Source organism: Naegleria lovaniensis, assembly GCF_003324165.1.
Source record: "Naegleria lovaniensis strain ATCC 30569 chromosome Unknown tig022, whole genome shotgun sequence".
NCBI classification, from domain to species: Eukaryota; Heterolobosea; class Eutetramitea; order Acrasida; family Naegleriidae; genus Naegleria; species Naegleria lovaniensis.
The window spans coordinates 224,120-249,429 of NW_025407844.1; the positions used below are offsets into that span (position 1 = coordinate 224,120).

General features: G+C 36.4%; 15 protein-coding genes across 15 annotated transcripts in view; 10 read left to right on the forward strand and 5 right to left on the reverse strand.

Moving 5' to 3' along the window:
• C9374_004834 (uncharacterized protein) overlaps positions 1 to 146 on the reverse strand; it is a gene marked incomplete at both ends in the record, with an annotated part of 537 nt that extends 391 nt beyond the window's left edge. Inside the window, one exon of the mRNA XM_044694517.1 lies at positions 72 to 146. Coding sequence (XP_044548546.1) covers positions 72 to 146 — 75 coding nt within the window. The remainder of the gene's footprint in view (positions 1 to 71) is intronic.
• A 1,013-nt stretch (positions 147 to 1,159) lies between these two features.
• On the reverse strand, positions 1,160 to 2,380 carry C9374_004835 (uncharacterized protein; the record flags this gene model as incomplete). Its single annotated transcript, XM_044694518.1, has 1 exon — positions 1,160 to 2,380. One exon carries the CDS (start codon positions 2,378 to 2,380, stop codon positions 1,160 to 1,162), a length of 1,221 nt encoding a protein of 406 aa, XP_044548547.1.
• A 477-nt stretch (positions 2,381 to 2,857) lies between these two features.
• On the reverse strand, positions 2,858 to 3,574 carry C9374_004836 (uncharacterized protein; the record flags this gene model as incomplete). Its single annotated transcript, XM_044694519.1, has 1 exon — positions 2,858 to 3,574. The coding sequence occupies one exon, from the start codon at positions 3,572 to 3,574 to the stop codon at positions 2,858 to 2,860; it is 717 nt and encodes a 238-aa protein (XP_044548548.1).
• A 165-nt stretch (positions 3,575 to 3,739) lies between these two features.
• On the forward strand, positions 3,740 to 6,772 carry C9374_004837 (uncharacterized protein; the record flags this gene model as incomplete). The annotated part of the gene is made up of 1 exon (XM_044694520.1): positions 3,740 to 6,772. One exon carries the CDS (start codon positions 3,740 to 3,742, stop codon positions 6,770 to 6,772), a length of 3,033 nt encoding a protein of 1,010 aa, XP_044548549.1.
• A 660-nt stretch (positions 6,773 to 7,432) lies between these two features.
• On the forward strand, positions 7,433 to 8,683 carry C9374_004838 (uncharacterized protein; the record flags this gene model as incomplete). Its single annotated transcript, XM_044694521.1, has 1 exon — positions 7,433 to 8,683. One exon carries the CDS (start codon positions 7,433 to 7,435, stop codon positions 8,681 to 8,683), a length of 1,251 nt encoding a protein of 416 aa, XP_044548550.1.
• A 454-nt stretch (positions 8,684 to 9,137) lies between these two features.
• Positions 9,138 to 9,905, forward strand: C9374_004839 (uncharacterized protein; the record flags this gene model as incomplete). The annotated part of the gene is made up of 1 exon (XM_044694522.1): positions 9,138 to 9,905. The coding sequence occupies one exon, from the start codon at positions 9,138 to 9,140 to the stop codon at positions 9,903 to 9,905; it is 768 nt and encodes a 255-aa protein (XP_044548551.1).
• A 183-nt stretch (positions 9,906 to 10,088) lies between these two features.
• C9374_004840 (uncharacterized protein) lies at positions 10,089 to 11,087 on the forward strand (the record flags this gene model as incomplete). Its single annotated transcript, XM_044694524.1, has 1 exon — positions 10,089 to 11,087. The coding sequence occupies one exon, from the start codon at positions 10,089 to 10,091 to the stop codon at positions 11,085 to 11,087; it is 999 nt and encodes a 332-aa protein (XP_044548552.1).
• Positions 11,088 to 11,444: 357 nt separating this feature from the next.
• C9374_004841 (uncharacterized protein) lies at positions 11,445 to 12,544 on the forward strand (the record flags this gene model as incomplete). The annotated part of the gene is made up of 4 exons (XM_044694525.1): positions 11,445 to 11,612; positions 11,751 to 11,840; positions 11,939 to 11,998; positions 12,065 to 12,544. The coding sequence occupies 4 exons, from the start codon at positions 11,445 to 11,447 to the stop codon at positions 12,542 to 12,544; spliced, it is 798 nt and encodes a 265-aa protein (XP_044548553.1).
• A 154-nt stretch (positions 12,545 to 12,698) lies between these two features.
• Positions 12,699 to 16,678, reverse strand: C9374_004842 (uncharacterized protein; the record flags this gene model as incomplete). The annotated part of the gene is made up of 2 exons (XM_044694526.1): positions 12,699 to 13,155; positions 13,209 to 16,678. The coding sequence occupies 2 exons, from the start codon at positions 16,676 to 16,678 to the stop codon at positions 12,699 to 12,701; spliced, it is 3,927 nt and encodes a 1,308-aa protein (XP_044548554.1).
• Positions 16,679 to 16,774: 96 nt separating this feature from the next.
• On the forward strand, positions 16,775 to 18,799 carry C9374_004843 (uncharacterized protein; the record flags this gene model as incomplete). Its single annotated transcript, XM_044694527.1, has 1 exon — positions 16,775 to 18,799. The coding sequence occupies one exon, from the start codon at positions 16,775 to 16,777 to the stop codon at positions 18,797 to 18,799; it is 2,025 nt and encodes a 674-aa protein (XP_044548555.1).
• Positions 18,800 to 19,341: 542 nt separating this feature from the next.
• C9374_004844 (uncharacterized protein) lies at positions 19,342 to 20,432 on the forward strand (the record flags this gene model as incomplete). Its single annotated transcript, XM_044694528.1, has 3 exons — positions 19,342 to 19,718; positions 19,799 to 19,995; positions 20,098 to 20,432. 3 exons carry the CDS (start codon positions 19,342 to 19,344, stop codon positions 20,430 to 20,432), a joined length of 909 nt encoding a protein of 302 aa, XP_044548556.1.
• Positions 20,433 to 20,511: 79 nt separating this feature from the next.
• C9374_004845 (uncharacterized protein) lies at positions 20,512 to 21,183 on the forward strand (the record flags this gene model as incomplete). The annotated part of the gene is made up of 1 exon (XM_044694529.1): positions 20,512 to 21,183. One exon carries the CDS (start codon positions 20,512 to 20,514, stop codon positions 21,181 to 21,183), a length of 672 nt encoding a protein of 223 aa, XP_044548557.1.
• A 297-nt stretch (positions 21,184 to 21,480) lies between these two features.
• Positions 21,481 to 21,744, reverse strand: C9374_004846 (uncharacterized protein; the record flags this gene model as incomplete). The annotated part of the gene is made up of 1 exon (XM_044694530.1): positions 21,481 to 21,744. One exon carries the CDS (start codon positions 21,742 to 21,744, stop codon positions 21,481 to 21,483), a length of 264 nt encoding a protein of 87 aa, XP_044548558.1.
• Positions 21,745 to 22,062: 318 nt separating this feature from the next.
• C9374_004847 (uncharacterized protein) lies at positions 22,063 to 23,113 on the forward strand (the record flags this gene model as incomplete). Its single annotated transcript, XM_044694531.1, has 3 exons — positions 22,063 to 22,126; positions 22,445 to 22,681; positions 22,881 to 23,113. The coding sequence occupies 3 exons, from the start codon at positions 22,063 to 22,065 to the stop codon at positions 23,111 to 23,113; spliced, it is 534 nt and encodes a 177-aa protein (XP_044548559.1).
• A 312-nt stretch (positions 23,114 to 23,425) lies between these two features.
• On the forward strand, positions 23,426 to 25,137 carry C9374_004848 (uncharacterized protein; the record flags this gene model as incomplete). Its single annotated transcript, XM_044694532.1, has 2 exons — positions 23,426 to 24,736; positions 24,826 to 25,137. 2 exons carry the CDS (start codon positions 23,426 to 23,428, stop codon positions 25,135 to 25,137), a joined length of 1,623 nt encoding a protein of 540 aa, XP_044548560.1.
• Between the last annotated feature and the right edge of the window lie 173 nt (positions 25,138 to 25,310).

Genomic DNA, 25,310 nt, shown 5'->3' on the forward strand with positions numbered 1-25,310 from the left:
GTAACCTTGAAAAGTTTAATTGGAGTTGCTGGTTTCACCACTTGAGTCGAATAACAACAGAACTGTTGAACCGACGACTTGATATTTCTGAAGCCTGAGGATGACTTGTTGATCAACACAAGAGAGGAAAGACTCTTTGCGAACATTTTTTTTTAAGCTTTCTGCTTTGGACGCAGTCCTTTGAAGATTCTCAAGTTTTAAGTGGCACTATTGCCAGTTTACTAATGCGCACTAAACTATTTTTAAAATTTAACAACAAAAAAAAAATTTACAGTTGCATTGGCTTCCGCACTTTTGCTTTCTCTAAAACAAGGACGCTTCTTGGTCTTGCATGCTCCGAGGAAAGGAAATTTCACTTTTCGCATGCCTTTTCTTTTCTATTCGTGAATTGAAATGTGTTACACGATTCACAATTACTACAATAGCATTGACGACAAATAAGATGATTTTTGAAAATAGAAATCAAATACCCCTTCAGGTGAAATAAGCTCGTTCAATGGATGTAAATTATTTGAGCAGTCAATTAGGAGTGGTTGAGCTTGTGATTTTACATGGTCTTCAAGTTGTCTAAACGATGGTCTGCAAATCCAATCACCGAATTTCTGTTGAAAATCGATCAAATCTTGCTCCGATCTCACTTAATTCAACGCTATTCCCACCTTTTTGTATGTGTTTTCCACTAACAAACGCAATTAGCTCGGTGCATTTTGTTCTTCAAACTGGCGCCATTTTTTTTGTTTGTGATGGGAAGAGTAAAGCTGTTTTCGATTTTTGTTTCAAATATTCACTTCAATTCGAATCCCGTGTTACGCTTGCTCACAAAGTATGACTTCCACTCTTTCAAACTATCAAGCTACTCTTGGTCAAAACACTCTCACCAAGTTGCTATTATTTTAAAACGAACTTCTCTGTACCGTCACCTTGCTCCTGGTAAATTTCATTGAATTTTGATCCCAGTTGAACCACAGAAGCCACTCAAAGAATGAACCGGCTGGTTACGGATAAAACTGCAGATGGGATGCTCCACTAATGAAATATATCCCTAAACCTCCTAGTATTGCTTTCCTCGCGATGCCGCATAAACCAGATAACGCATTACTTACCATCAGGCTCCAATAGTGCCACCTTAAAGTATGATTCAAACAAATGAATGTTCATGTTATCGTGTATGAGGAGGAGTAGTGTTGAAGGAAGAATCATTCAAGTGTTGGAAATGGAAGGAATGGTAATGAATGGCTGATTCTTGATCATGATTCGACTCTTCACAACAAGTTTGAGGAAGGGATGAATTTGCATTCGTCTCATGGTGGCTCTTGAACGTTGTGCGTGGAATTTCACAGCATGGGAATGCAAGTGTCAACAGTGAAACGAGTAATTGACACATGCTGAGCGCATATTCTTCATGAACGAAGGAACACAGCACTGTAGTCTCACTTTCCTTATCACTACTCGCTCCACAACAAAGATGATAGACAATATTTGTTTTGGAATTCCGTTCTTGAAGATTTCTAGAATTTGACTTCACATGCACGTTTCGAATTGTGAATCCATCTTTCATAATTTCTTCCAAACTCACACTTTTCAGAATCATGGTCCTAGGATAGAACTGTTCAAGATCTTGATTGTTGTCAACTCGAGTTTTAACACTCTTGGGATATTTGTAAAGTGTGGCAATGGTATGCAAGAGTTTTGATTCGAGATCAAGTCTCCATCCACTTGCAACGTATTGAGCACAATTTAAAAGTAAACTCTCTTGTCTGTAAACTCCATACCAATGAGCAAGTAAGAGAGGAGGACATATCATGGAGGCTACTCCAAATTCTTCTGAAGCAACGAATTTTAACAACTTTTCCTTTTTAGTCAAATCAGGAGGAGTATATGTTGTAGTGGATTGATCTCGAGTTTTAAAGTGATGAATGACACCCACAGTTTTGACATGCTCAAGAATTATGGTCGCCGGCGAAGAATTCTGTTTTTCCAAAATTGGAAAATTCGTATTTACAAAGTGATGAAACTTGTTCATCTGTAATTGAATGCAGTTAGGAAGGCAGGGTTGCTGACTTGAATTTTTGTAGTTCTTGTTATTATCTTTTTGAGTTAAATTTAAAACAGCTACTTGTTGAACATGTTCATTCAACCATTCTTCCCACGAACCACAGTGATGCATCTTTATGAAGGTTCCGTTATGAGTCTCAGTGGGGTTGGTGCGACACAAATGCTGCAACAAGTCTTCTTTGGAAATGCTCCTGCTAGTATGACATGATCTCATTCCCAGAGGTTTCTTCTGTTTGGTGTTGATGCTGTTGCTCATGTTGTTGTTGTACATGTTTGAAGATGAATGAGCAACCACACCATGATGCAAAGTGTTTTGAATCGGCATGGTGTTCGAACAGCGTATGCAGTTTGGTCGAGTGAGGGTATTATTTTCATTCAATTCATTCATGGATAGATATCTTGAAAAAGAGGAAAGGCGTTTAGGATGATGTTTGTCGTACAAAGTCACTACAATGCTTGTCAAATGCCGAACGTGTTCGAAAATTAAAAGAAAAATCACCGAAAAGTACGTGATGGTCGGTAGAATGAAATTCAAACACACTTTGGTGATGTGGAATAATGATCTTGTAATCGTGGTGATTGGATTTAAAACTTGTCGTGTTTTGAATTTTAATATGTGGTAGTGATAATTTAAAGAAGCTTGTTGTTGGTGGTTGTGGTTGGCGTAACAAAGTTAAACGGCTTCTGTTGGTGATGTTTGAAAGCTTTGATTTTTTTGGAAATGTTGGTTCCAGCAGCTTCAAGCAAGATCTCATGCGATCCACAGTGAAGGAGAAGAGGTTCATGCATCCAATCTGTTCATTTACCACAAGGCATCCGTGTTGGGATCTTCACTTGTGACTTTCTTGGTGCCATCAGTTTTAATGTACCTGAATGTTAAGCTTATTCGACGATATGTCTCATCTCGAATTAATGTTTCTCCAGTACTGGGAATGTACACTTGCTTCATGTGAGTAATTCCATGTTTCCACTTGAATCTGCTGTCATCTTTCATCACAAACAGACTTCTGGGTTCAAGAAGAATTTTTGTTTGGATATTTTCATTTTCTACCAATTTCAAAACCATGTAAATTGGTTTGTTTAAAGAGATGAGTGTGATAATGTCTCCAAAAGGTCCAGGATTGTCAACATGGCTTGAAATTCCTTGTGTGCCTACATACTCATTCACCAAGCACTGGGTTGGATTACCGAGGTCAAACTTGTACAAACCATCTCGATGAACCATCCGATCAATGAGCCAATCAAATTCTTTCAGATCTAAATGATGATACTCTGATTCTGACTCTACTTTAGGTTGCATTGTGGGAATGTTGTGTCGAGTGTGATAATAAGTGTAGCCATACATTTGAGTACGACGACAAATTTCATGACACCACTTCTTGGAGTCGATTAATTGTAAGATTTTCTCCTCTTCGTCCTCACTAATGTAATTTTTAATGTAAATTGCTCCTGGCACCCGAACCTTTGGATTTGTTGAGAACAGGTCGTTAGCTCCGGTGAGGGAATTATACTCTACCATATGTGGTTCAATTACTGATTCTGCTGATGATACGGAGTCAGAAGAACAGGGAGGGTGAGCCAGATAGAAAAAGCTTCGTAGGCAACCAGCCTATACCCAACCATTCTTGGCGACGTTGACGAACTCAAGTGTCATCACGAAAATAAACATCTCCAACCAAAAAAAATGCCTACAGCAAACAAAACGTTCTGGCAGAAGCTGAGTGATCAACACAACCACAATGCTCCCGATATTCGTTCAACTGCTTCAATAATGCCGTCAGTAAAGAAAAGAGTTTATTTTGAAGATCAACCGTTCATGGTTGAAAATATTACACCAGCTACTAATGTTAGTTATGAAGAGTGCTATTCCGAACTGAAATACGTTTGCAGAGGTATAAATCGGAACAATTATTCTAAATTATTAACAGGAAAACAAATTTATAATTGCGATTATGACATAATTGGCGTTATTCGAGACGAACTCACCTTAGAATCAGCATGTTGTTCAAAATATTGTAGTATTTTTCAAAATCAGTGTCGTCAATGTAGTGAATTGGAAAAACACCTAGTTTCAATCATGGAAAATAGGCATGATATATTTGAAATGCTATTGAAAGGAATTTTACCACAACCCAAGCAATTAATATCATTTCCATTATTGATGTATGAGTTATTGTGTAAACTTGTGCCATTTATACCAGTCAGCCAAGATGAACACAAACTTTTAACAGTGTTTAGAAAAGCTCAAACTTCATACAATGAAGCATTGTCGACACAATACAACAACAAACAAATTACGAACAATGAACACCGTGATACACAAGCTTTGAAGGTTCCAAGGTCAAGCTTTACTCCATTCTTAGAGACATTTTTTGGATCCTTTATATTCAATCAGTTGCAAAATTATACAAAGAATCCATTTCATCACAAATATTCAGAGGTTGAAAGAAGATATTGGGTTGTGATGAAATATTATTGTGGAAAACAATTTTTCATCAGAATGGGAGGAGAGCGCAATCAAAATATTGAACGGAATAATTTTAATCATTTAAAATATAATCTAATTATACCAAGTTGGAATACTGTTAAACAATGGACACCTGCTGGTTGTTATGGTATGATTCCCGACATCACACTTACCCTAAAGAACATGTTACTGCCTGACTCTTGTAAAGATACATGTATCTCGTTTGATGGAATGAAAGTGTTTAAACATTTTGATGTTTTGGGAGATCAAATTGTTGGAAGTGAAAAATATTGTTACACTGTTGAAGACGTGAAACAATTTGGTGTTAAACATCTAATAGACCAAATGATTTTATTTTCTATTAATGCCATCGATAATTCATGGCATTTACCGCTGGGTTGGTTTGGAGTTAGTTCTGAAACAGACGTACTTGAATTTGTCACTAGCAAAATACTTTATTTCAAAGAGTTGCTCCAAGAATCTGTAACAATTGTGTGTGGATGTTCTGATGCAGAAATTGATGCACATGCTGTGCAAACAATTATTAGAAAAAAACACAAAGACTTCATTTTCGTCAATGATTACGTTCACAATTTCAAAAATCAACGAAATGTATTATTTAATGGAACAATATTGCACGAGAAAATCTCAATGCAGACCATAATTTATTACATGATACAACATAGGACATTGTATCGATTACTCGACAGAGAAGAAGTTGATCCTACGGATATTATGAATTTGAAATCATGTCTAAATTTAACAGAACGACCTGTATTGCAAGAATTACGTAAAATTGGCACTATAGAGGCAAATAGTGTTGCTGGTTACCTTGAATTAATTCGTGATATTTATGACTGCATTAATGATAACAGTCCGGATATAATTGATATTTTGAGTGAAAGCAAAACAATTTTCGAAAAATTACCCAATTATCCCAAAAAAACGAAGAAAATATGTGTTCACACACTTGAAGGATTTCTTGCATTAGCGTCTCGGTTTCCAAATTTCAAACCCAGTTGCATTACAACAAATTATGAAGAGCTACTCTTTTCAATAATTCGAGGAATGTTTCCCAAGCCAACAACCAAACAATTTTGCCAAAGCGCACTATTTTCATTCTATATATTTTTAATATTACATTCCACTGACGATGTTCGTGGGTTCTCACTCCCAGATATTCCATTAACTGATCATTATTTTGGTATGAAATTGGTTATCAAGATTTTACCAACTCTTCCTGGTCGAATTGTACTTGATAGAAATGTCAAGAAAAAAACTTGCAAAGAATTACAAATTATTAATCAAAACGTAGCCACTTACTCAAGAAAAACTACGTTGAGGGCTGAAGTGTGTGCTCCTAAATGTATATATTTATGCTGCCCTGTTTCTGGATGTAAAAAACAAAAACCATATATTATCAAAGGGTCTTTTACAAATCATTTGAAAGCTAAACATCAATTTTCAGACGAAGAAGCAGAAGCAACAGTTGCTCAATTAGAATGTTTGCAATTTTCTGCTCAATTAGAAAAAGATGTTGCTTTTAGGAAACAAAGTTGCAAAAACAATGAGAATATTATTGTACAACACAAACCACCTTACCTGATTTCAAAATTCAAAAACAGGTTGACTATTCAATATAATTTTGCACCTCTTAAATCAATTCCCACGCCTCACTGTATCAATCAAGAGACAAGACGACCATTGAACTTCTTTGTGCTAGATTTAGAAACAACAGGATTTTCTCCAAAATGCAACTCCATAATTCAATTTGCAATGTTATCATTATTTAGTAATGAATTACATTCCATATTTGTATCCCCTAGTGGTGTGTGGAGTTCTATTGCATTACAAATGCACGAAACTAAATTTCAGATTTTGGATGAAAGTGAAACATTGCAAAACATGATTCCTAAAATTTGTAATTATTTGACTAGGAATGACACTGCTGATGTGATGTTGTTGGTTCATTCAACTGGTTTGGACAAGGCTTTCTTTAGTGCTGCAATTGCACCACTTAAACTCCGATCAACAATTTACTATTGTTCTACTATGCAAAAAAACTTGCTTGGAAAAAAGGGATTAGAAAACCACTTTAGAGAAAAAGTATGTGACTCTCTTCCCGGAATAGCACATAATGCCGTTGTGGATGTGCTTATGTTGTATGATTTGCTGTTGTCGAAGTTTGGGAACGATCAAGAAATTGTGAAGGCCATCGGAAAAGCAGAATGTACAACAATAGACGACTAGGAATTCCACTGATGGTTTGTTCAGTTCGATGAATTGTTTTCTCTGTTTCCTACTCTGGTTTGCGTGTTGTTTTGTTGAAGTGAAGAAACTTGCTGATGTGGTTGTGTTGATCACTCAGCTTCTGCCAGAACGTTTTGTTTGCTGTAGGCATTTTTTTTGGTTGGAGATGTTTATTTTCGTGATGACACTTGAGTTCGTCAACGTCGCCAAGAATGGTTGGGTATAGGCTGGTTGCCTACGCTTTGGCTCACCCTCCCTGCAGAAGAAGATGTAGTGTGCTGATTCGAAGGGATGGACATTTGCAATGATTGAGGTGAGTGCGCAGGATCGGAAATGGAGAAAGAACCCTCATCAGTGGACAATAGTGTAGATTCATTACATTCCATACTTGTTGAAAGAAGCGCATCATGTTCTCCACATTCTTTGTAACCTGAGGCTTCCTCTGCATCAGCACTTTCCCTTCCCGAGAGGCAGACAAGAGTTGCTTGCATTTTTTTCTAATTCAGGAAATTTTTATGTCTTCGTCTTTGAAAATTGAAATTGCAGTACACACAACTTAACTAATATATTAATCTAGATACGTTTTTTAAGAACATTAGAGAACTGAAGAACCGCTTTGATATCATGCACTCAGACAAAGGTATAGGGGCCAACAAAAAAATGAATTTGCAGCCTCAAGAGGTTCAACCAAATCCGAAGCCCGTATCTCAGCAAGCAATACATCATTCCGATGGACAAATGATTTATGTTTGCTCTTATCAATCAATTGCTTATTATGCGCCTCTGGAAGATGATAGCACAACCCGAATCAAAGAAAATAGAGGTGAAACAAGTGGACCAGCACCTTTGCTAATACCTTGTAAATTACCCTCGGTCGGATTTGAAAGAATTAAAAAAGTGATGTGCTCCATGAATTATGTTAGAGTATTGAGCGAGGAGGGGAGAGTATTTAAAATTGGATTTGATTTAGGAATTTCTAAAATTGTTTATGAGCAAGAAATTGATACCTACAATTTATTTATTGATGATATGAGTTGTTTTACGTACGGAGTGCTATACCTGGCAAGAGAAAGAACCGATAATACATCACGTAATAAGGAAAATTCCATGCACAAAAAATTGAAAACATATTTGTATGGAGGCTGTAAAAACTTTTTTAATAATTTAGGTGTTGTTGAACGCAGCACCAGTATGGATGAAGAAGATTTTAGGCTCCTGTATACGCCTGAGGAAGGGTCCACTATTACTCATATTGCTAGTGCATTTTCATTTTCCATCTGTGTTCTCAACAGAACTGATATTCATTGTTGTAGTACTAGTTGGGAGTGGTCTACCAAACAATTCTCCACTCCCAAGCCCATCATTCATGTGGCTTGCTCTGGATTTTTTGTTGCTTGTATTTTACAAGACTTCACTGTTTTAGTGGCTAACTCTGAAATGCAAATTTTCGAATTGACCTCTCGTCGTATTGACAGAGTTTTTGGAGGATATGATTCATTGATATTTCGAGCAAAAAGTAATATACCTTCAGTAGCTCAGTATTTAATCTATAATGACGAACTACAACCACTCTCAAATTATTTTCCTGAAGACAACTGGACCCGACAGTGTCATTGGAGCGAAATAGAATTTGAGTACAAGAAGGAAATATTAATGTTGAACTTTAGGTGGGATCGACCATATGGCTTTTATTTTGTGAGCACCTCAGAGAATGAATCTAACAAGTTTGTCGATCTGGGCCGCTTCTTTCAGGGATCGAATCACTGTGTGAAATGCTCATTTACAAACCACACTGTAGCCTTTTACATTGTACCTCCAAAATTTGATTTGGGACTGTTATTGAGGAATGCATTAACTCATATTCCGTTTACAGATGTTTCTTTTGTCAACCATCATGGTATCTCTGATTGATTAAGTTACAGCAAAGACATCCCCAACAACTTCCTGCTCCTCAAGAAATTATTATTTCGTTTGATATAGTTTGTTCAAACGTCATTTTACAAATGGGATTCAAGATTTTTAACTTCTTAAGAGTCAAACGGTGACGGGTCGAGCCTTGGGTACGGTGACAAACAGTTGCAGACATCCATTGGCAAACTAACTCAATCAAAAAGATGTGAGGCAGTTGTTAAAAATTAGACCTTTTCTCGCTGCACAGAACCCATATCCGCTTGTTGAAAATGCTGCGTAAAACCTTTTCGAAAACAATTCCTCACTCCATTTCGATGGCCCTGCCAATGAACCTGCACAGGTTCAAATGCAAAAATGAATTGGCTAATAATAACCGTATGAACAAAAAAATAAGCCCAACGCTTGATCGCTTCTATTCATCATCATCCAAATTATAATATCGTTCCACACCACCATGAACTTTCAAGCTGCGCAACAAGGATCTTCTGGTAAATCGTCCTCATCACGTGGGGGCAGTAATGCTGGAAACAAATCCCGATCGTCATCGGGAAAGAGAAGAGAGATGAGTGAAACGGAACGTGTTTCTCGTGCTCTTTCCAAGTTACTCCGACACAAAGCAGACACTACCAAAGGAATTAATTTGAGAAGTGATGGATTTGTGTTAGTCCGAGAAATTCTTCAACTCAAAGATTTCAAAAATGTCACCTATGAAATGATTGAAGATTGTGTAAAAAACAACGACAAACAGCGATTTACATTACGAGTCGATGAAGAAACCAATGAACCAATTATTAGAGCCAATCAAGGTCATTCAATTTCTGTTCCAAATTTGGAGCTTGAAACTATTGACACGGTCGAAAAATTGGGAGAATACAAAGACAGCATTGTTCATGGAACTTTCTTTGATGCCTACACCAAAATTGTTCAAAGTGGTGGACTTTCCAAAATGACACGACAACACATTCACTTTGCAATTGGAGAACCAGAGGAAGGCCATGTGATTTCGGGAATGAGAAAAACTGCAGAAGTCGTTTTCTTTTTGGATGTTCAAAAAACTTTGGATTCTGGAATTCAACTCTTCCGATCTGAAAATAAGGTCGTTCTTTCACCAGGAAACTCAGAAGGCACTATTCCTCTGTCATGTATTGCCAAGATTGTAGACAGAAAATTGAGACGAGTTTTATATCATCCCAACACCCAACCAACACCATTAATTCTTTAAGCTCTAATGGAACAATGTAATAGGTCCTTCTTCTTCATTCAAATTAAAAACCATCGAATGGATTTTATTTGATCTTTTGAATATGACACATCTCCTCGAATAAAACCCGTTGCTGCCTCATGTTGGGATTGTGTTGCATTTCTTCACCAGCCAGCGAGTCTTTGAAAGCACCAGATTTAAAAAATGCTCAAACAACACCTCACTAAGATCATCATTCCGATTGCTGGTTATGGCACACGAATGTTTCCTGCTTCCAAAGTCATTCCGAAGGCTCTCTTCCCTGTTCTAGATCCAAAGGATAATTTATGTAAACCCATCTTGTTGATTATTATTGAACATGCCGTTGAAGCTTTACTTTCCGAACAACCAGATATTTCTATGAAGGATATTCAAATTTGTATTATTTTGCAGGAAAATCAAAAACCACTGATTGAGGAATTCTTTTTTGCACCATGCCCATTCTCGATGGAAAACAAGCCACAAGAATTAAAAGATTCATGGAATAGTATTCAAAATATTGCCAAACAATTAAGATTTATTATACAAAAGGAACAATTAGGCTTTGGCCATGCAGTATTATGCTGTGAAGAAAGTTTTATTACGGAACCGAACGAGGCTTTTTTGGTGCTATTGGGAGATCACATTTATACGTCAAGGACGAAGAGTGGAACGTCTTGTTTACAATACATGATCCGAGCTTTTAAAAAGTATCAAAAAGGAGTGGTCTCTCTAGCCACCATATCAGAAAAGGACACATTTGCGAATGGAGTGCTAAAAATTGGTGACATTTTAGAGAGCGAAAATCATGGAGAAGCAATATACACTTCGCTATTGACAACCATTGAAAAACCAACATCAGAACAATCTGAAAGACATCAATTGTATTTGACTGAAAAAGAAATGCAACAATTTAACATTACAAAAACTATTGCAGATAAGCATGAGCTCATTTGTTATTTTGGAATTGATATTTTGACAAGCGACGTTTTCAAGAATTTGAAAGACAATTGGAAGAATGGTCTATTGCACAATGGTGAAGTCAATTTAAGGGATGCCATGAGACCAATTATTGAGAGCGGAAATATGATAGGAGTCTACGTTAAAGACACCTCACGACACGATACTGGCATGCCTTTTGAATATTGGCAGTCACTTCAACATTATTACAACGGTGGAGCGTAATGTATATAATTGGCAAACTGGTCAGGTATGATTTGTAAAAAATTTGTAATCTTCATTTTCGTAGAATAGTAATAATTATTTATCTTTAGTCCCAGAATAATAAGAATGCAAATTTCAAACCAACGCCAAATTGTAAACACTTCCTTACAAGGAAATTCATCCAAGTTTCAAAACATTCATACAGCTCTAGGTACCAACCTATTGCGCAAGCTCTATCCTATCTGCTGCTCATAGGCTAAAACTCGAGGAAGCACTTTCACTTGCGTGCTCACTTTCTAGATAATGATTCGTCATCCAACAAAGCCTTTTCAACACAACTGAACTACTCTTGACCTGACCCAACAACGACACAAAAAAATGTTCAACACCAAGTCAACACTCGTTCTCATGATGGCAACAATAATGCTGTTGTTCTTCGCTACAACCATCATGGCTCAAAACATTGATCAACTCTTTCCAGAAGTGGCATCTTTGAAGGAGGAAGATGAAATGGATCTTCGCGGAATGAAATACAATGAAACACAGGTAAGTGTTCCGATCCTCTCCGAGTTTGAACTTTTATTAACAATGAAATTCGTTGATTAATGAAACACTCTTCACATTCAAATTGGGTGTTGTGGTGTTTTTGACAATTGGGAAAAATCATAATCTATGGAACGATAGCCGCCAGTAACCAACCCAAAGGAATTTACTGGTTTTAGAATTGGATTGATCGCCTCTCACTGTTTCGAGGAGTGTGAATTGACGTTCCCAGTAAGTATAGTTAAACATTGTTAATTTTGACAATGATGAAAATGGTATTCAATTTTTTTGATCGCCATTTCGTTCCATTCATCTAACAACACATGTAGTACATCTACTTTGCAAGACGTAACGCCACCGTTGACATTATTGGACCATGGTGGACAAAGGTTCGTGTCACATGTTTTAATTTATTTTCAGAATCTCTTTAACTTTTTCACACATTGAAACAAAAGGACTCTAAAATTGTTGCATGCGAATTCGTTCGTGCCACCAGATGGGCCCGTAGAAATTACGACTTTAAACAAGCTCTCAACAACAAGTATGATGCTTTGATTGTCGTGGGCGGCGTTTGGTCTAGCACTGTGGTTCGTAACGACGGTGATGCTATTGCTCTAATTCAAAATCAAGTTCGTTCTGGAAGATTACTCGCTACTGTTTGCTCTGGTAGTACTGTATTAATTAATGCCAAATTAATTGCTCGTGGAATGAAATTAACAGGCTCTCCATCCATTCGAATTGATTTGGAAAATGCTGGAGGCACTTATTTGGATGTTCCTGTCGTGAGGTCAAGTGAAAATATTATTACTGGCCGTTCACCTGGTGGTCAAGACAATCTATTATTCACTGAAGAAATTGCTAACTATTTGAGAAGTGAAAAGAAGGTGAAAAAGTTCATTAAGGATGTGAAGAGTCTTTTGAACAAGCAACATTAATAATATTACAAAATTTTATGATGGAAGAAATAGTATGAAAATAATGAATGTACTCTTTATTTGATCTTCTCTCATTTTAGTGATAAGTATGTGTGATCATATTTGGTCAACCAAGATAAAACTGTTCAAGCGTGTTCACCGTTATCAGAATATTTCAACATGACATACTCAAATGTGTTGTTGGACGATAGCGTGCTCTTAACCAATTACGCATTTCCAGAACAGAAGAGTCATCGAAATTCTTCAATTTCTCCTCCAATTCCTGCAATATATCATCATCCAAATCAATAATAAGGCATTGATGTGTTTCACCAGCGTCAAATAGAGTCTTGAGATAGAAGGGTTTGAATCCACAATCTCTCAATTGTTCCAAAAGTAACAAATTATTTTGGGTATAATTGTCGTACGGAAGAAGAAATGTTCCACCAATACAATGTTCAAGAAACTCTCCACACTCTTTTTCAAAGCTATCCTGTGCATATAACCTTAATGTAGTTTCTACAGTTACAATTGCCTGCCATTCATTGTCTTGTTCTGTATTTATAATTTGATACATGTTATATTTCACAATGGAATGTTTAGGGAGGAATGATTTGTCCAAGAATGTCATTCTATCATGATCCTATGGGTTCATAAAATGATAATAATTACTCTCATGACTTACATTTTGAATAACAGATTCTGAATGTCCTGTTCTTCTGGTGCAGTAACCACAAACACTACTTGTTGCAAATGGTTATTATTCTCCTTAAAATGAATGATCTTGTGTGAGTTATCATAATCGTCATGATAAGTGGCCCATGATACTATTTGATAATTATCATTGTGCCATCCAAACTTTGAAAGTAATTCATAATCTAAATTGTTGATACATTTCCTCCACCCCTCAGTGACGGGATAATTATTGTTATCATATCGCAATGCCGAATCATCAATCGCCATACTGCTAGACCATCTTGTTTTGTCTTTTGCATGCATAACAAGATCAGACGTGATGTGATCCTTAAAAACCACGTATTGTAAATCATATGGGATGTTACAACTTGTGGCTAAGGATTCTAAATGTTTCTCGTGAAATGGAAAATAGGACGCAATCCATTGTCGTTTGGCACAAAAATAATCTTCTAAGAATTCGTTCATGTCAGAGTGATCTTGACGATCTAGACAATGAATCGCTAATTTCAAAATCTTGGGAAACAATAGCTGTCCATTTGGGGCATACAATCTCAAACTTCTCAAAGCCTGCTCAATACTTGAAAATGTTCTACTGAATGACTCAATAGCCTCAAATAGAGTAGATATCGATCCTGAAAAGGTGTACAAATTATCAAATAAACCTAAACGAGTTTGGAAATAGGTAGTGGGTGCATTTTGATGACATAGAATATCATAAAAAAGGGTCATGAATGCACAGCCATATATCAATTGATCTGCTTCTTTGAACTCCCATTTGAGTATGGATTTGTGTTTGTGATCCAGTATCCTGAACAGCGTTTCGTTGGCCGTTTCTTTTTTTGGATTTGGCTCCACGTGTTCACATTTCACTTCTAATAGTAGCATATACTGAACGATCTTGAGAGGTTTTGTGGCTATCTTGTCACTTTTTAACATGGCACATAACAAGGAATTCAATAATTGTTTCATAATTGGCAGTTGGTTTTGGTTGTTCGATTTTGGTACTTCTTGTAGACCTAATTTGGGTAGTAAGTCCTTCCATTTTATCCAAGTGCCATGTTTAGGAGCATCCAAGGTGCTAGTAATTGCATTCGCCACCTCCCAAACATGCTTGTAATTTTGTTCATTCTGAGCCCATTCAAATCCATAGATTTCTAAAAATCGTCGTCTAAGCTCGAGCAAGTGGCTGAATGAACAATATGTAAAGTCATTGAGTGGTAGAAGAATAGAATTCAATGCATGTGACAAACGATCCTCAAATATTTCTCTTATTGATTTTGTGGGTGAGTTGACCATATGATTAAGGGATAATTCTGAACATGATGTTGTTTGTTGTTCATCTGAGAATGATGTTGTTTGTTGTTCATCTGAACATGATGTTGTTTGTTCACATTTCACATTTTTGTCCATCCCGGTTTTTAGTAGAGATATCAATTCATGATCCCAAAATACATAGAAATGATCTCCATCCAAATCAGCATTTGCTATTGTTGAAGGAGCAGATGTTGTACCGAGTGTGGAAAATATAATGCAATCATACAAGTGTCTCAGTTTAGGATTGTCAACAGCTGTGAATGATTGGACATCTGAACGAAAGAGTGATGGTGTTTTTGTAACCAAGACAGTTCCTGTGATTGTTTTTCTTTTTCGTGTGATCTGAATAAATGTCTCACCTTCTTTTAAAGTTCCAGTTTCATCTGGTAATCCATACAGGTATGCTGTTTTTTTCAAAGGAACATTGAGTCTTAATAAATAGGAACAAAATGTTTCAGATCCCAAAAATTTCAAAAACTCATTTTCAATATCACGATTTTGTTGCATGGCCATTCCTTTTTGATCTCCACGTCGAGACAACAGATCATTCATCGTCGAATGGACTGTCTTTAAAGTACTGACATGCTTTCCATCAAGATCCTTTCTTTCGTGGATCAAAATTTTCTCAAAATAGCGCCACAACAATTCAGGCTGTGTTGTCAGACCACAAAACATGTAAATCAATTCAGAAGAAAGTATGACATGAGGCGCTGGAGTTGAAAGTCCAACAACAAATAGTGAGTTCAAGATATCACAATCAGCTTCAGGAGTATGAAATTTTTCCATGGATTCTCTGAAAAGTATTTCAGTCTCTTCACTGATAGTATTTTTCGTTTCCTCTCTCAAATCCTCGACCTTGGGATAATATGCTAGCATTCCTTTGAATCCTCTAAATCGTATTTGAAATGCACAAGGAATGTAATTTGGATACTCTGAAGAAAGATCTGGCAAGTCATGGGATAACCTTTTCGAATTTTTGTAATTTGTCGAAAAATCAATCTCGTTTGTAGTTGTGTGAATAATATCTTCACTTGTGTTGATTCCAATGGGATCGCTTGTCGTAAAAAAGTTTTTCTTGTATGCTTGGATGATTTTTCGAACAACATTTTCACTCACAATAATGCCAGATCCATCAGTATGGTTTGAATTTTCTTCAATTATATCTGGTATCACCTTGAACTTCAAATTGTTGATCGTTCGAACACCTAAAGAGTTCAATAAGCTGATTCTTAAAGGAAGTGTCATCGGCTTGTCCATATTAAACACCTTGCTTGCATTGAATGTATCATCCGCAAAAGCCCATTCACAAATAGATGGCATTATAGATCGATTGGCATAGATGTACTTGTGTTTGAGGGCACCTGTGGCATTGCAACACAAGAATACAAACTCCTTGTCGTGGATCTTGATTGGATTTTGTAAAATATTCTTGATATTACAACCTTCTAATTGTTTGTACATCCATATTCTTTCTTTTTGCTTGATCTTGTCTGATAACTGTTCTCCAACAAAAGAGAGTAATAAATGTTTTCTAATGAAGGAATAGGTTTCATTATCACAATCTTCGTCTGATAAATGTTTAGAATCTTCGTCGTAGATGGCACGTATTATGTCTTGTAAGTATAGAGTTGGAACGTGCATTTTCACAATAACAAAATTTTCACTTCCAAATTTAGCACATAATCTGTTTTTCGGCTCAGAGTATGGAATACATTTAAAGGAAATAAAAGTTTCATAATGATCTGTCTTTTCATTGCTAGAATTATATGATGGTGCCATTCGTTGTGTATGAAACTCAACAACGAGCTGATGATTCTGTTTAAATTCAATTTGTGGTTTAATGTTGTATTGGCGAGAGGTGGATTTGTTTTCGGATTCCAAAATAGCAATCAATTCTTTATATTCTTCGGGATACCGAATCCGTTTGTGATTGGATAATTCTATCAACTTGCCATACCAATCCAATAGAGAGTCTAATTGGTCACAAGTATTATTACAATTAGAGCCTAAATGCTTGATAATATTTTGTATCGAGTTATTTTCAAAGGTTCCGACATAACAACCGCTCAACAACGCCACCTTGTTCTTGTCTGAAAGGTCGCTATTGGAATGAATAAAGTCAATCGTTTGGTACACAAAGTCCATTTTTTTTTGTTGACAACAGATGTTTGTCACTTGACTTGATGGAACTACCCAACAGATTGAGAGTGATAAGCGTATTTGGTCAACCAAGATAAAAAAATGTTCAAACATCTTCAACATGATCACGCTCCCATGGAAGAACTTCCTTCAGATATATGGATGGGCATCTTTTCCTTCCTAACACTTGATCAAGTTCAGAAAATAGCTCTGAAAATTTCAAGTAAATTAACCAAACAATTTCTAGCGTTACCATCCATACTCGCACCTTCGGAATCAATGTCATCATCAGATCGGTACCCACCTTCCTCACCCATTCATCGCGTGTTGTGCTATTTATTGCTCCGACAAGATATGAAAGAAAATATTGATGAAATTTTGATGATTCCCCAAACGTTCAAGCTCCATAGCTATCATCAAATGACGAGAAGACAAGGCAAGAATGGAGCACAGAAAATGAAACGAAAAATTTGTTTTCCCAAGCATGGAAAATCCATGAGCCAGCTGAGACACGAGTTGATCGTGAAATTAAAAAGAATGAATCAACTCTTTCCTGATGTATTGATGGAAATGCAGGATGATATTGTAAAGGCATATGAAATGACAAAAAGTGGTAACAAGTATGAACCTGAAGTGTTCATGGAACCACCAACAAGAAGACATTCTCCCACAAGGGAGTCAGCGCTCGATGAATTTGCTTACCACGAGGACATGAAAGATGAACAAGGCAATGATATTGTCGAGGTTGTAGATGACTATTATATTGATGACAGTATCTCACCAAGTGAAAATCAAATGATCGAGAATGATGATGTTTATACAAGCAATGACACAATGCAAGTAGATATTCCAAATAAGGAGAGCCTCCTTCATGAGATTCAAACAATCCTTGGACAACAAAAGAAAACAACAAAACTTCCCAATTGGATCAAAATTTGGAATGGGCTTGAAAAAACATTTTACGCAACACGTGCCAAAGATTTACTCAAAAAGTTATTGAACTCTTTGGCCAGCACTCAATCCTCAACAGTTCATTGCAGCTCGAAGAATATTTCAAATATTATATACTTGATTCAAATGTCCATTTATTACTTACAAAAAACTAATGCTGAGAAGCGTCATGATATCATGTTTCAATGCTTGAACATTTCCAATAATCTTGAAATAGGACGTTATCGATTTAATTCAGCACGAATACGCTATGATATGAATTTATTTTCTTCTCTGACATTGGATATTGGTGGCTTGCTGTTGGATTATGTTACATTTATCACGTACAAAGATCACAGGGGAGAATACTTGTCAGAGTATTATACCTATGAAGACGAAAAAGAGTATTCGGAGAGGATGGCAAAGAGAAATATAACAGTTAGAGAAGATTCTCATGAAATAGCGTTAGCATTCTGCCAATTGGTACGATATTTTGTTGAGGAATATATGAAATATGTTCCAAGCGGGCACAATTTCATACTCACACGAGAGTATGTTATCAATTGCTGTCCATTGAAATTCATGATGAAAGTCGACCATCCTGTTGTTCATTCGACGCTCCTTGAATTAATTCAAAAACACTCCCGTGAAATTATTCGAAATACTTCTCTTGATTTACGTTACTCAATGTTCATTGCCGGATTTAACCATCATGCACCATTGAATATTCTGCAAGCATTGATTGATTGTGGTATTGTCACACGGCAAGAATTGGGTGTGCGTTTGCCAAGACGAGACCAAGCATATTTGGACATCATTGACAAATTTCTTGATAGGATCTATTCAATACGACATGAGCATGAATATTATCATGACTATTTTAATTTGATTGCAACTGTTTTTGAAGGTCACACTTCTACAAAGAATTTGAGGACTCACACCAATGGCAGCAACAATAACATTTCACATGAACCAACTGATAGCAATGATCGATATCGTCCTCTCGTCATTCGCAACAAGAAGTTCAAAAACATGATTCAAAAATGTTGGAATCCTGCTGCTCGATATCATACCGAAGGTCAGAAATTTATATCCACCTTATTGAAGAGACTTGAAAAGAATAGACAAATGCTAACAGTTGCTGAGCACACCGTTCATGACCAACGAATGACTGATGAAGAGCAGTACTGGTGTTAACTTGGTCATTCTAAGGCAGCACAATTACTGAGCGAGCATTAAACAAAAAATTAAAAAAAAATGGGTAACAGGAACAGTAATCATGATGAACAATCCAAACAATACAACACTTCGGAAACACATCCTATGCAAGTAGATTACCTCCCGCAAGAATGGCGTTCAACTTTTATCAGCAAAATGTCGTTATGGAGGGAAAGGAAAATAATGAAAACAATTTTAACGAACCTCGTATTGAAGATAGTATTCTTGTGAATAACAACAATAATTCAATGACGACAATACAGAGCTTTGTGGAAAATGCTTCACAGGCTATAGAAATTGTGAGAACCACACGAGGTGGAGGAACATTACAAAATCCATTGCAAATTATTTGGTTAAAAGTTAAATTCTTGAAGCACTATGAGAGATTTTTGAGAGGAAAACAAGCAAACGATTGATCTCAAATGAATTCACCGATATTTCAATTGAAAGCAGAGAATTGAGATGACCATAATGCATTTGATGTTGTCAATTAAGAAAGTTCACAGAAATTTTACAAAAAAATGTTCAACCGGTGGTTCGAAAGTGGCCTTCTTTACGGAAGTAACGAGAACAGCAACAACACTTCTTCATCCGAAGGAAAGAAACAATCACTTGTGCCAAAAAGGATGGTTCCGTCTTCAAAATCACATCGGACCTCTTCATCCTCAGGCGATTTGCCACCTGAAACGATCCCGAAAAATCTACAACCTCTTCCTGTAAATAACATGACCATCACACAACAAGAAAATAATCTAACTTTGAATTCTAATAGATTAATACTTGTAAAAAACTTGAGTGATTTTTCGGTAAATTCTCAATTCGTTTTCAACGATGAAGACAGTAAACGATTGTTTGCAGTTTTCAGAACCCGAAAAAACAAAATCTACGCAATGGATGAGTACGTTTCATGGTCATTATTTTACAAGAAGTGTCATTGAATTGTTACAATTAATGAATATCAATCATTGGATTCATTAGAAAATGTTATCACATGGGTGGACCTTTAGAAAAAGGAGACATTGAAGATTTAATGGTCTATTATGATTCTACAAAAACAAAGAAAGAACATCCATGTGTGGTTTGCCCATGGCATCACTATTACATTTCTTTAAAAACTGGAGAGTCTTTTTATTTAGATCTTGATCGGAAATATAAATCCAAAGGTCAACGACAACGTATGTTTTTTGGAATAATGTGTTCATGATTAATTTGGTCTCGTTTAAACATGAACTTGATAATTACTTGTCACAATATTTCATGTGAAACGATACAAATAGGAACATATCCATTATATTATCATCCAATAACTTTGGATCTTTACTTGGAGTTGGACCATCGTTTGGAATTAAATCAAGACAATAATGTATGCGAATGCACCGAACACAATCACCAACCATTACAAACACTCGATTCAGATCATTATGTTAAAATTCATCAACAACAACAAAATCAAACCGATTCAAAACCTCACTCAGTGGTCAACCTTAAAGAATTACGAGAAAAAAGAGAACAACAAAAAACTTCAAGTTTTAACAACAAGCAATCATCCTCGAACTTACCTCCCCTCATTCATATTAACAATTTACAAAGCAAGACTGGTCAGCGAAAGTAATCTCTGGCATTCGCGAAAATTCTATGCCAGTAATTCTTGAAAGCAACAAAAGATTACAATGTTTCATAAATACTAAAAAATGTCAGAACTCGATCACAACAATCATCACAAAGCAAATTCTACAAATGAACTCATCGAAGTCTACACTTTGGACGGTAAACCAACAGGAACCGCTCAACCAAGATCAAAAATACATTCCGAAGGAATTTGGCATAAAACTGTTCATACATGGATTTTAGAAACATCTACGAAACGTCTACTCATTCAGAAAAGATCTCCACATAAATTGAATCATCCAAATATGTGGGATGTTTCATCGGCTGGACACATGTCGTTTGGTCAACAACCACCGGAAGCTGCCGTTCGTGAAGTTGAGGAGGAATTAGGATTGACCATTACTCCTGAAGAATTAGGTTCTCCAATTGATACACTCCGTGTGCAATTTGTTTTAAACGGAGGAACCTATATCGATAATGAATTTATTGATGTCTTTTTGGTGAAGAGAGAACATGTAGATTTGAATGCTTTAAAATTGCAAGCTGAAGAAGTTTGTGACGCCCAACTCATTCACTATGCAGTATTGGAGCATTGTTACAAAATCAAGCATCCTGAATTTGTAATTTTCGAACAACACTCAGACGAATTTGCAGAGAGGTTTTTCAAACATTTGAGACAAGTCATTGTTGAGGAGAGCGATGATTTGAATTTGGAAAAACATTGGCCTTCTTTCATTCGCAAGATTCAAGTTTAATAAATCCATGTTTGATACCGAGCTAACTAAGAAAGCTGTCTGTGTGAATGTGTGAATGAGGACAAGTGAAAAGCAACTGTAATGGATGAAAGAATTAGCAATAAGTTTATAGGGTTCGGAAAAGGATGGCTTTTGTGTGGAGACTGTTGGAAGGAAGATTAGGAGAAAAGCTTACATGAGTGTTGAATTAATGAAGAAATTTGGCTACTTGTAGGAAGTGTTGTTTCTTTCGAGAATATCCTGTTCATATCAATTCAAATCGGATTCATGATGGTATAAATATTTGAAATATAATATTTAGAGCATCTTGTTTGGTCCGCCTGGATAGCTTCTATTCTCCAGTTTCACGCCATAAGCAGCACCAACAAGCCTGTAAAGTGATTGTTTCTCTTGTTCATTAGCAATCACGAGTGGCAAGTAAATAATCATCAAGGTCGTTAAAGCAGCAAATCCAAAGTTTCCAAAGTACTTGACCCAATCCATTCCTTTCTCCATGAGTCCATCCGATGGTACAAAGTATTTGATGATTGGAATTTTGGAGAGTTGTTGTCGAAGACCCATTATTGTGTTGATGTTTTGTTATTTTTTAATTTTCAATTTGATTGAATGAAGCTTCATGCTTTCCAGTTTATTTTTCTTGAACAACGAGAAAGGAGGCACTTGGGACATTGATTTTCATCTTTTCGTCTTGATGAAAAATTCAAGATTTACCATTGATGTGAGCTCTTTTTTGTTCCGTTGTTATATTGTTTCTACTTACAATCCTCAATTCCCTCACTTGAATGCTTAAACCTAAAGAAAGAAGCATCCAACCTCCAAATTCGTTATCAGCAACAACAAGTACATCAGACCACAAAAAATACAACAACAATCGCCGTCATGGGAACCAATACAAGCTCGCTAAGACCTGAAGAAGTCGAGGAGATGCAAAAGGGTACCAACTGTAAGTGATTTATATGAGTGGGAGTTTTAGTGTTGTGGTTTACACTCTCATCATTGGTCTTTTTTGTGATCACAAATATCATCATCGGCAACAACAAATTCCCTTGCTCGGTGTATTCCAAATCATCATCCTATCACGATGGATGAAACACTCCACAATTCCACTACAACAATTTCATATGGTGCTTGTGTTTTGATCAAAAAACAACAATAATAATGGATAACACGTTGATGTAACAATAACAACAATAATTTAATCGTGGCCCACGCCTATTGTGATAATGATTTTGTTTTTGAAACACATTGTATACAATCACAGTTACCCAAAAGGAAATCAAAAAGTTGTACAAGAGATTCAAGAAGCTCGACAAAGACGGCAACGGAACTATTTCAAAGGATGAATTTTTAATGATACCAGAGCTGGCAGTAAATCCTCTTGTGAAGAGAGTAATATCAATATTCGATGAGAACGGAGATGGCTCGGTTAACTTTAAAGAGTTTATTTCCGCCCTCTCTGTTTTCAACGCTCAGGGCGATAAACAAAGGAAACTTGAATGTAAGTTGAGAGTAGAATTTGCACGTATGATGTTCTCATTACTGATATCGGACGTGTTGATTTATCATCGCTGTACAATACTTGTATTTACATATTTTCTCATTACTAACAATTGGCTCACACCTATGACCTAAATGTGTGATTTGAAAATTATTCGCTATTACTCACAAATTTCTACTAAATTGACATAATTCAACAGTTGCTTTCAAGGTCTATGATATTGACGGAGATGGTTTTATAAGTAACGGAGAGCTGTTCACAGTTTTGAAAATGATGGTCGGAAATAACCTTAGCGATGTACAATTGCAACAAATTGTCGATAAGACGATTTTGGAGGCAGATGACGACGGTGATGGCAAGATCAGTTTTGAGGAATTTGCTAAAACTCTGTCCCACCAAGATTTAGAAAACAAGATGACCATTCGTTTGTAGAGAGATTTCTTTTTAACTTTCTAATGACACCAACCCTATCGTTATTAAAACATTAAACTCATCCCAATTGTATATTGCTAAGTCGATTTATCCTTAATTGAGTTGTTTAGCCTGAAAGGAGAGGTTGATTGCTTTTATCTTACCTCGTTGGAATTTTCAAAACCGGGCGTTTGGGTATTCACCCAACATGAGACTGTGCTTGACAGAGATTGGAAGTAATCATGCCAACGAGATAGAATCGATCAGAATCTCTGGTTGACATTCAATCTCATATAGTTGCCTCATTCCTCTCATATTTCAAAGAAAGTCAAAATGAAAAAATCCGTGAAAAAGGTTCTTGCTGCATCGAGATTCAACAATTGCTCTCTTCACAACAGCACTCAAGTGTTCCAGTATCTCTACAACACTACTCAGCGTTGGAGGCCAGGACAAAATTCCAATGGTATTCAACACTGGTATCTTCATGCCTCTCGTCGTTCCTATCATTACGAAAAGAGTCATTCCAATAAGGATGAACATGATACCAACAACAAACCTCATCCTGATCTAGAGCCCGAGCAACAAGTTCCAAAAGATGGTTTTACTACTTACATCTCTTCGCTTGAAATTCAAAGTTACCAACAAACCTATTTCGAATATGCTCAAACCACCTATTTGAAACGTCATCCCAACGCGACTGAATTGCAGGTTAAACTGTTCTTCTTCAAATGGTGGATCGAGTTCATGCAACATTCCCAAAGTTATGCGAAGAAGGTTCGTGAAAAGTTCTCTCCAGATCACTGTGATTACTCGAATCGAGTCTATCATTTAATGGAGTATGCACAGAGAAAGGCAGAACTGTTCTTGGAAATTGGTATGTTTGATAAAGCCTTAGAAATCACCAATGAAGTTATTGAAGATCAAGACTTCAAAGGAAAGGATGACTCTCTATTGCTACTCGTTCGAGGATATCTTTATTACTTGGGTCCTTTACATGATTATCGAAAGGCAGTTCTTGATTTTGAGAAGTTGTTGGAGATGGATCCCACGACCTTTGCACGAGATGTTTCCCTGGTTCAGTCCATTGCCTTTTTCTACAGAAATTTATATCATGACTCTCCTCATGTTGAAGAGTATTCCGACAAGGTCATTCATTACTTGAAACTCTTTACAGATCTATGCGTAGAGAAGAAAGTTCCGATCAATGACGTGTTTTGTATGGAACTCGCTTTCATGTTACTGAATAAGCGAAAAGATCATGATCAGGCTCTTTATTACCTCTCTCAGGGAATTGTTGATGATGAAGCTAAACGAGCTCCCAACACGGAAGAATGTGCTCAATACATGTTATTAACCAATCGAGGAAGTTTGTTATTGGATCATTTTGAAAAACCAAAGGAAGCCTCACTCGATTTTGAAAGAGCCATCGCGTTGAACCCGAATAAGAGGTTCATTGCACACTTTTTACTAGGAATGGCTCAAGCTCAATTGTATCAAGTGGAAAAAGCCATCTCAAGCTTTGAAAAGGTCAAGGAAATCCTATTACCTTACGCTCAACATAATTTGCCAATGAAAGTTCCTCCTGATACAGAAAAACTCTTCATGGATGGAATCAATTCTATAACTTTACCACGATCGAAAATAGTGCTAAATGGATGTGGCATTTTTTGAAGGGAGCTCCATCCGTCAGTGCTCATGCATTGTTGTTGAATAACTTGTCCACTCAACAAAAGTATTTGGAATGTCTTGAAGTGACCAATTATTTGATTTCAAAAGAACCTCAGAATTTTGAACATTATGGTAATCGAGCACATGTGTTCAATCGACTCAAACTCCATGAGAGAGCACTCGAAGATTGTAATAAGGCATTGGAATTGAATGAACGAAGTGAGGTGGCCTATTTCAATCGTGCTGAAGCATTTTGCTATTTAAAAGAATTTGACAAGGCGAAATTGAATTTTGTGCAAGCAGTGAAGATGAATCCACTTCTTAAAAATCAAGTGTTGAAGATTTGGCCAGATTTTGAAAAACAATCCAATTCATAATTAAAAGTCAAGAATGAATAAACATTGAGGGGACTGATCTAACAATGTTATGGAAGGAGATGTCACAATAATCTTGCACTTTATTATTCATATTGAAATTTTTCAAAATGCATGATGTTTTTCGAAATTGCTTTACGAAATGGTGAAACATGCAATTCAGAAAATCTGTTGGA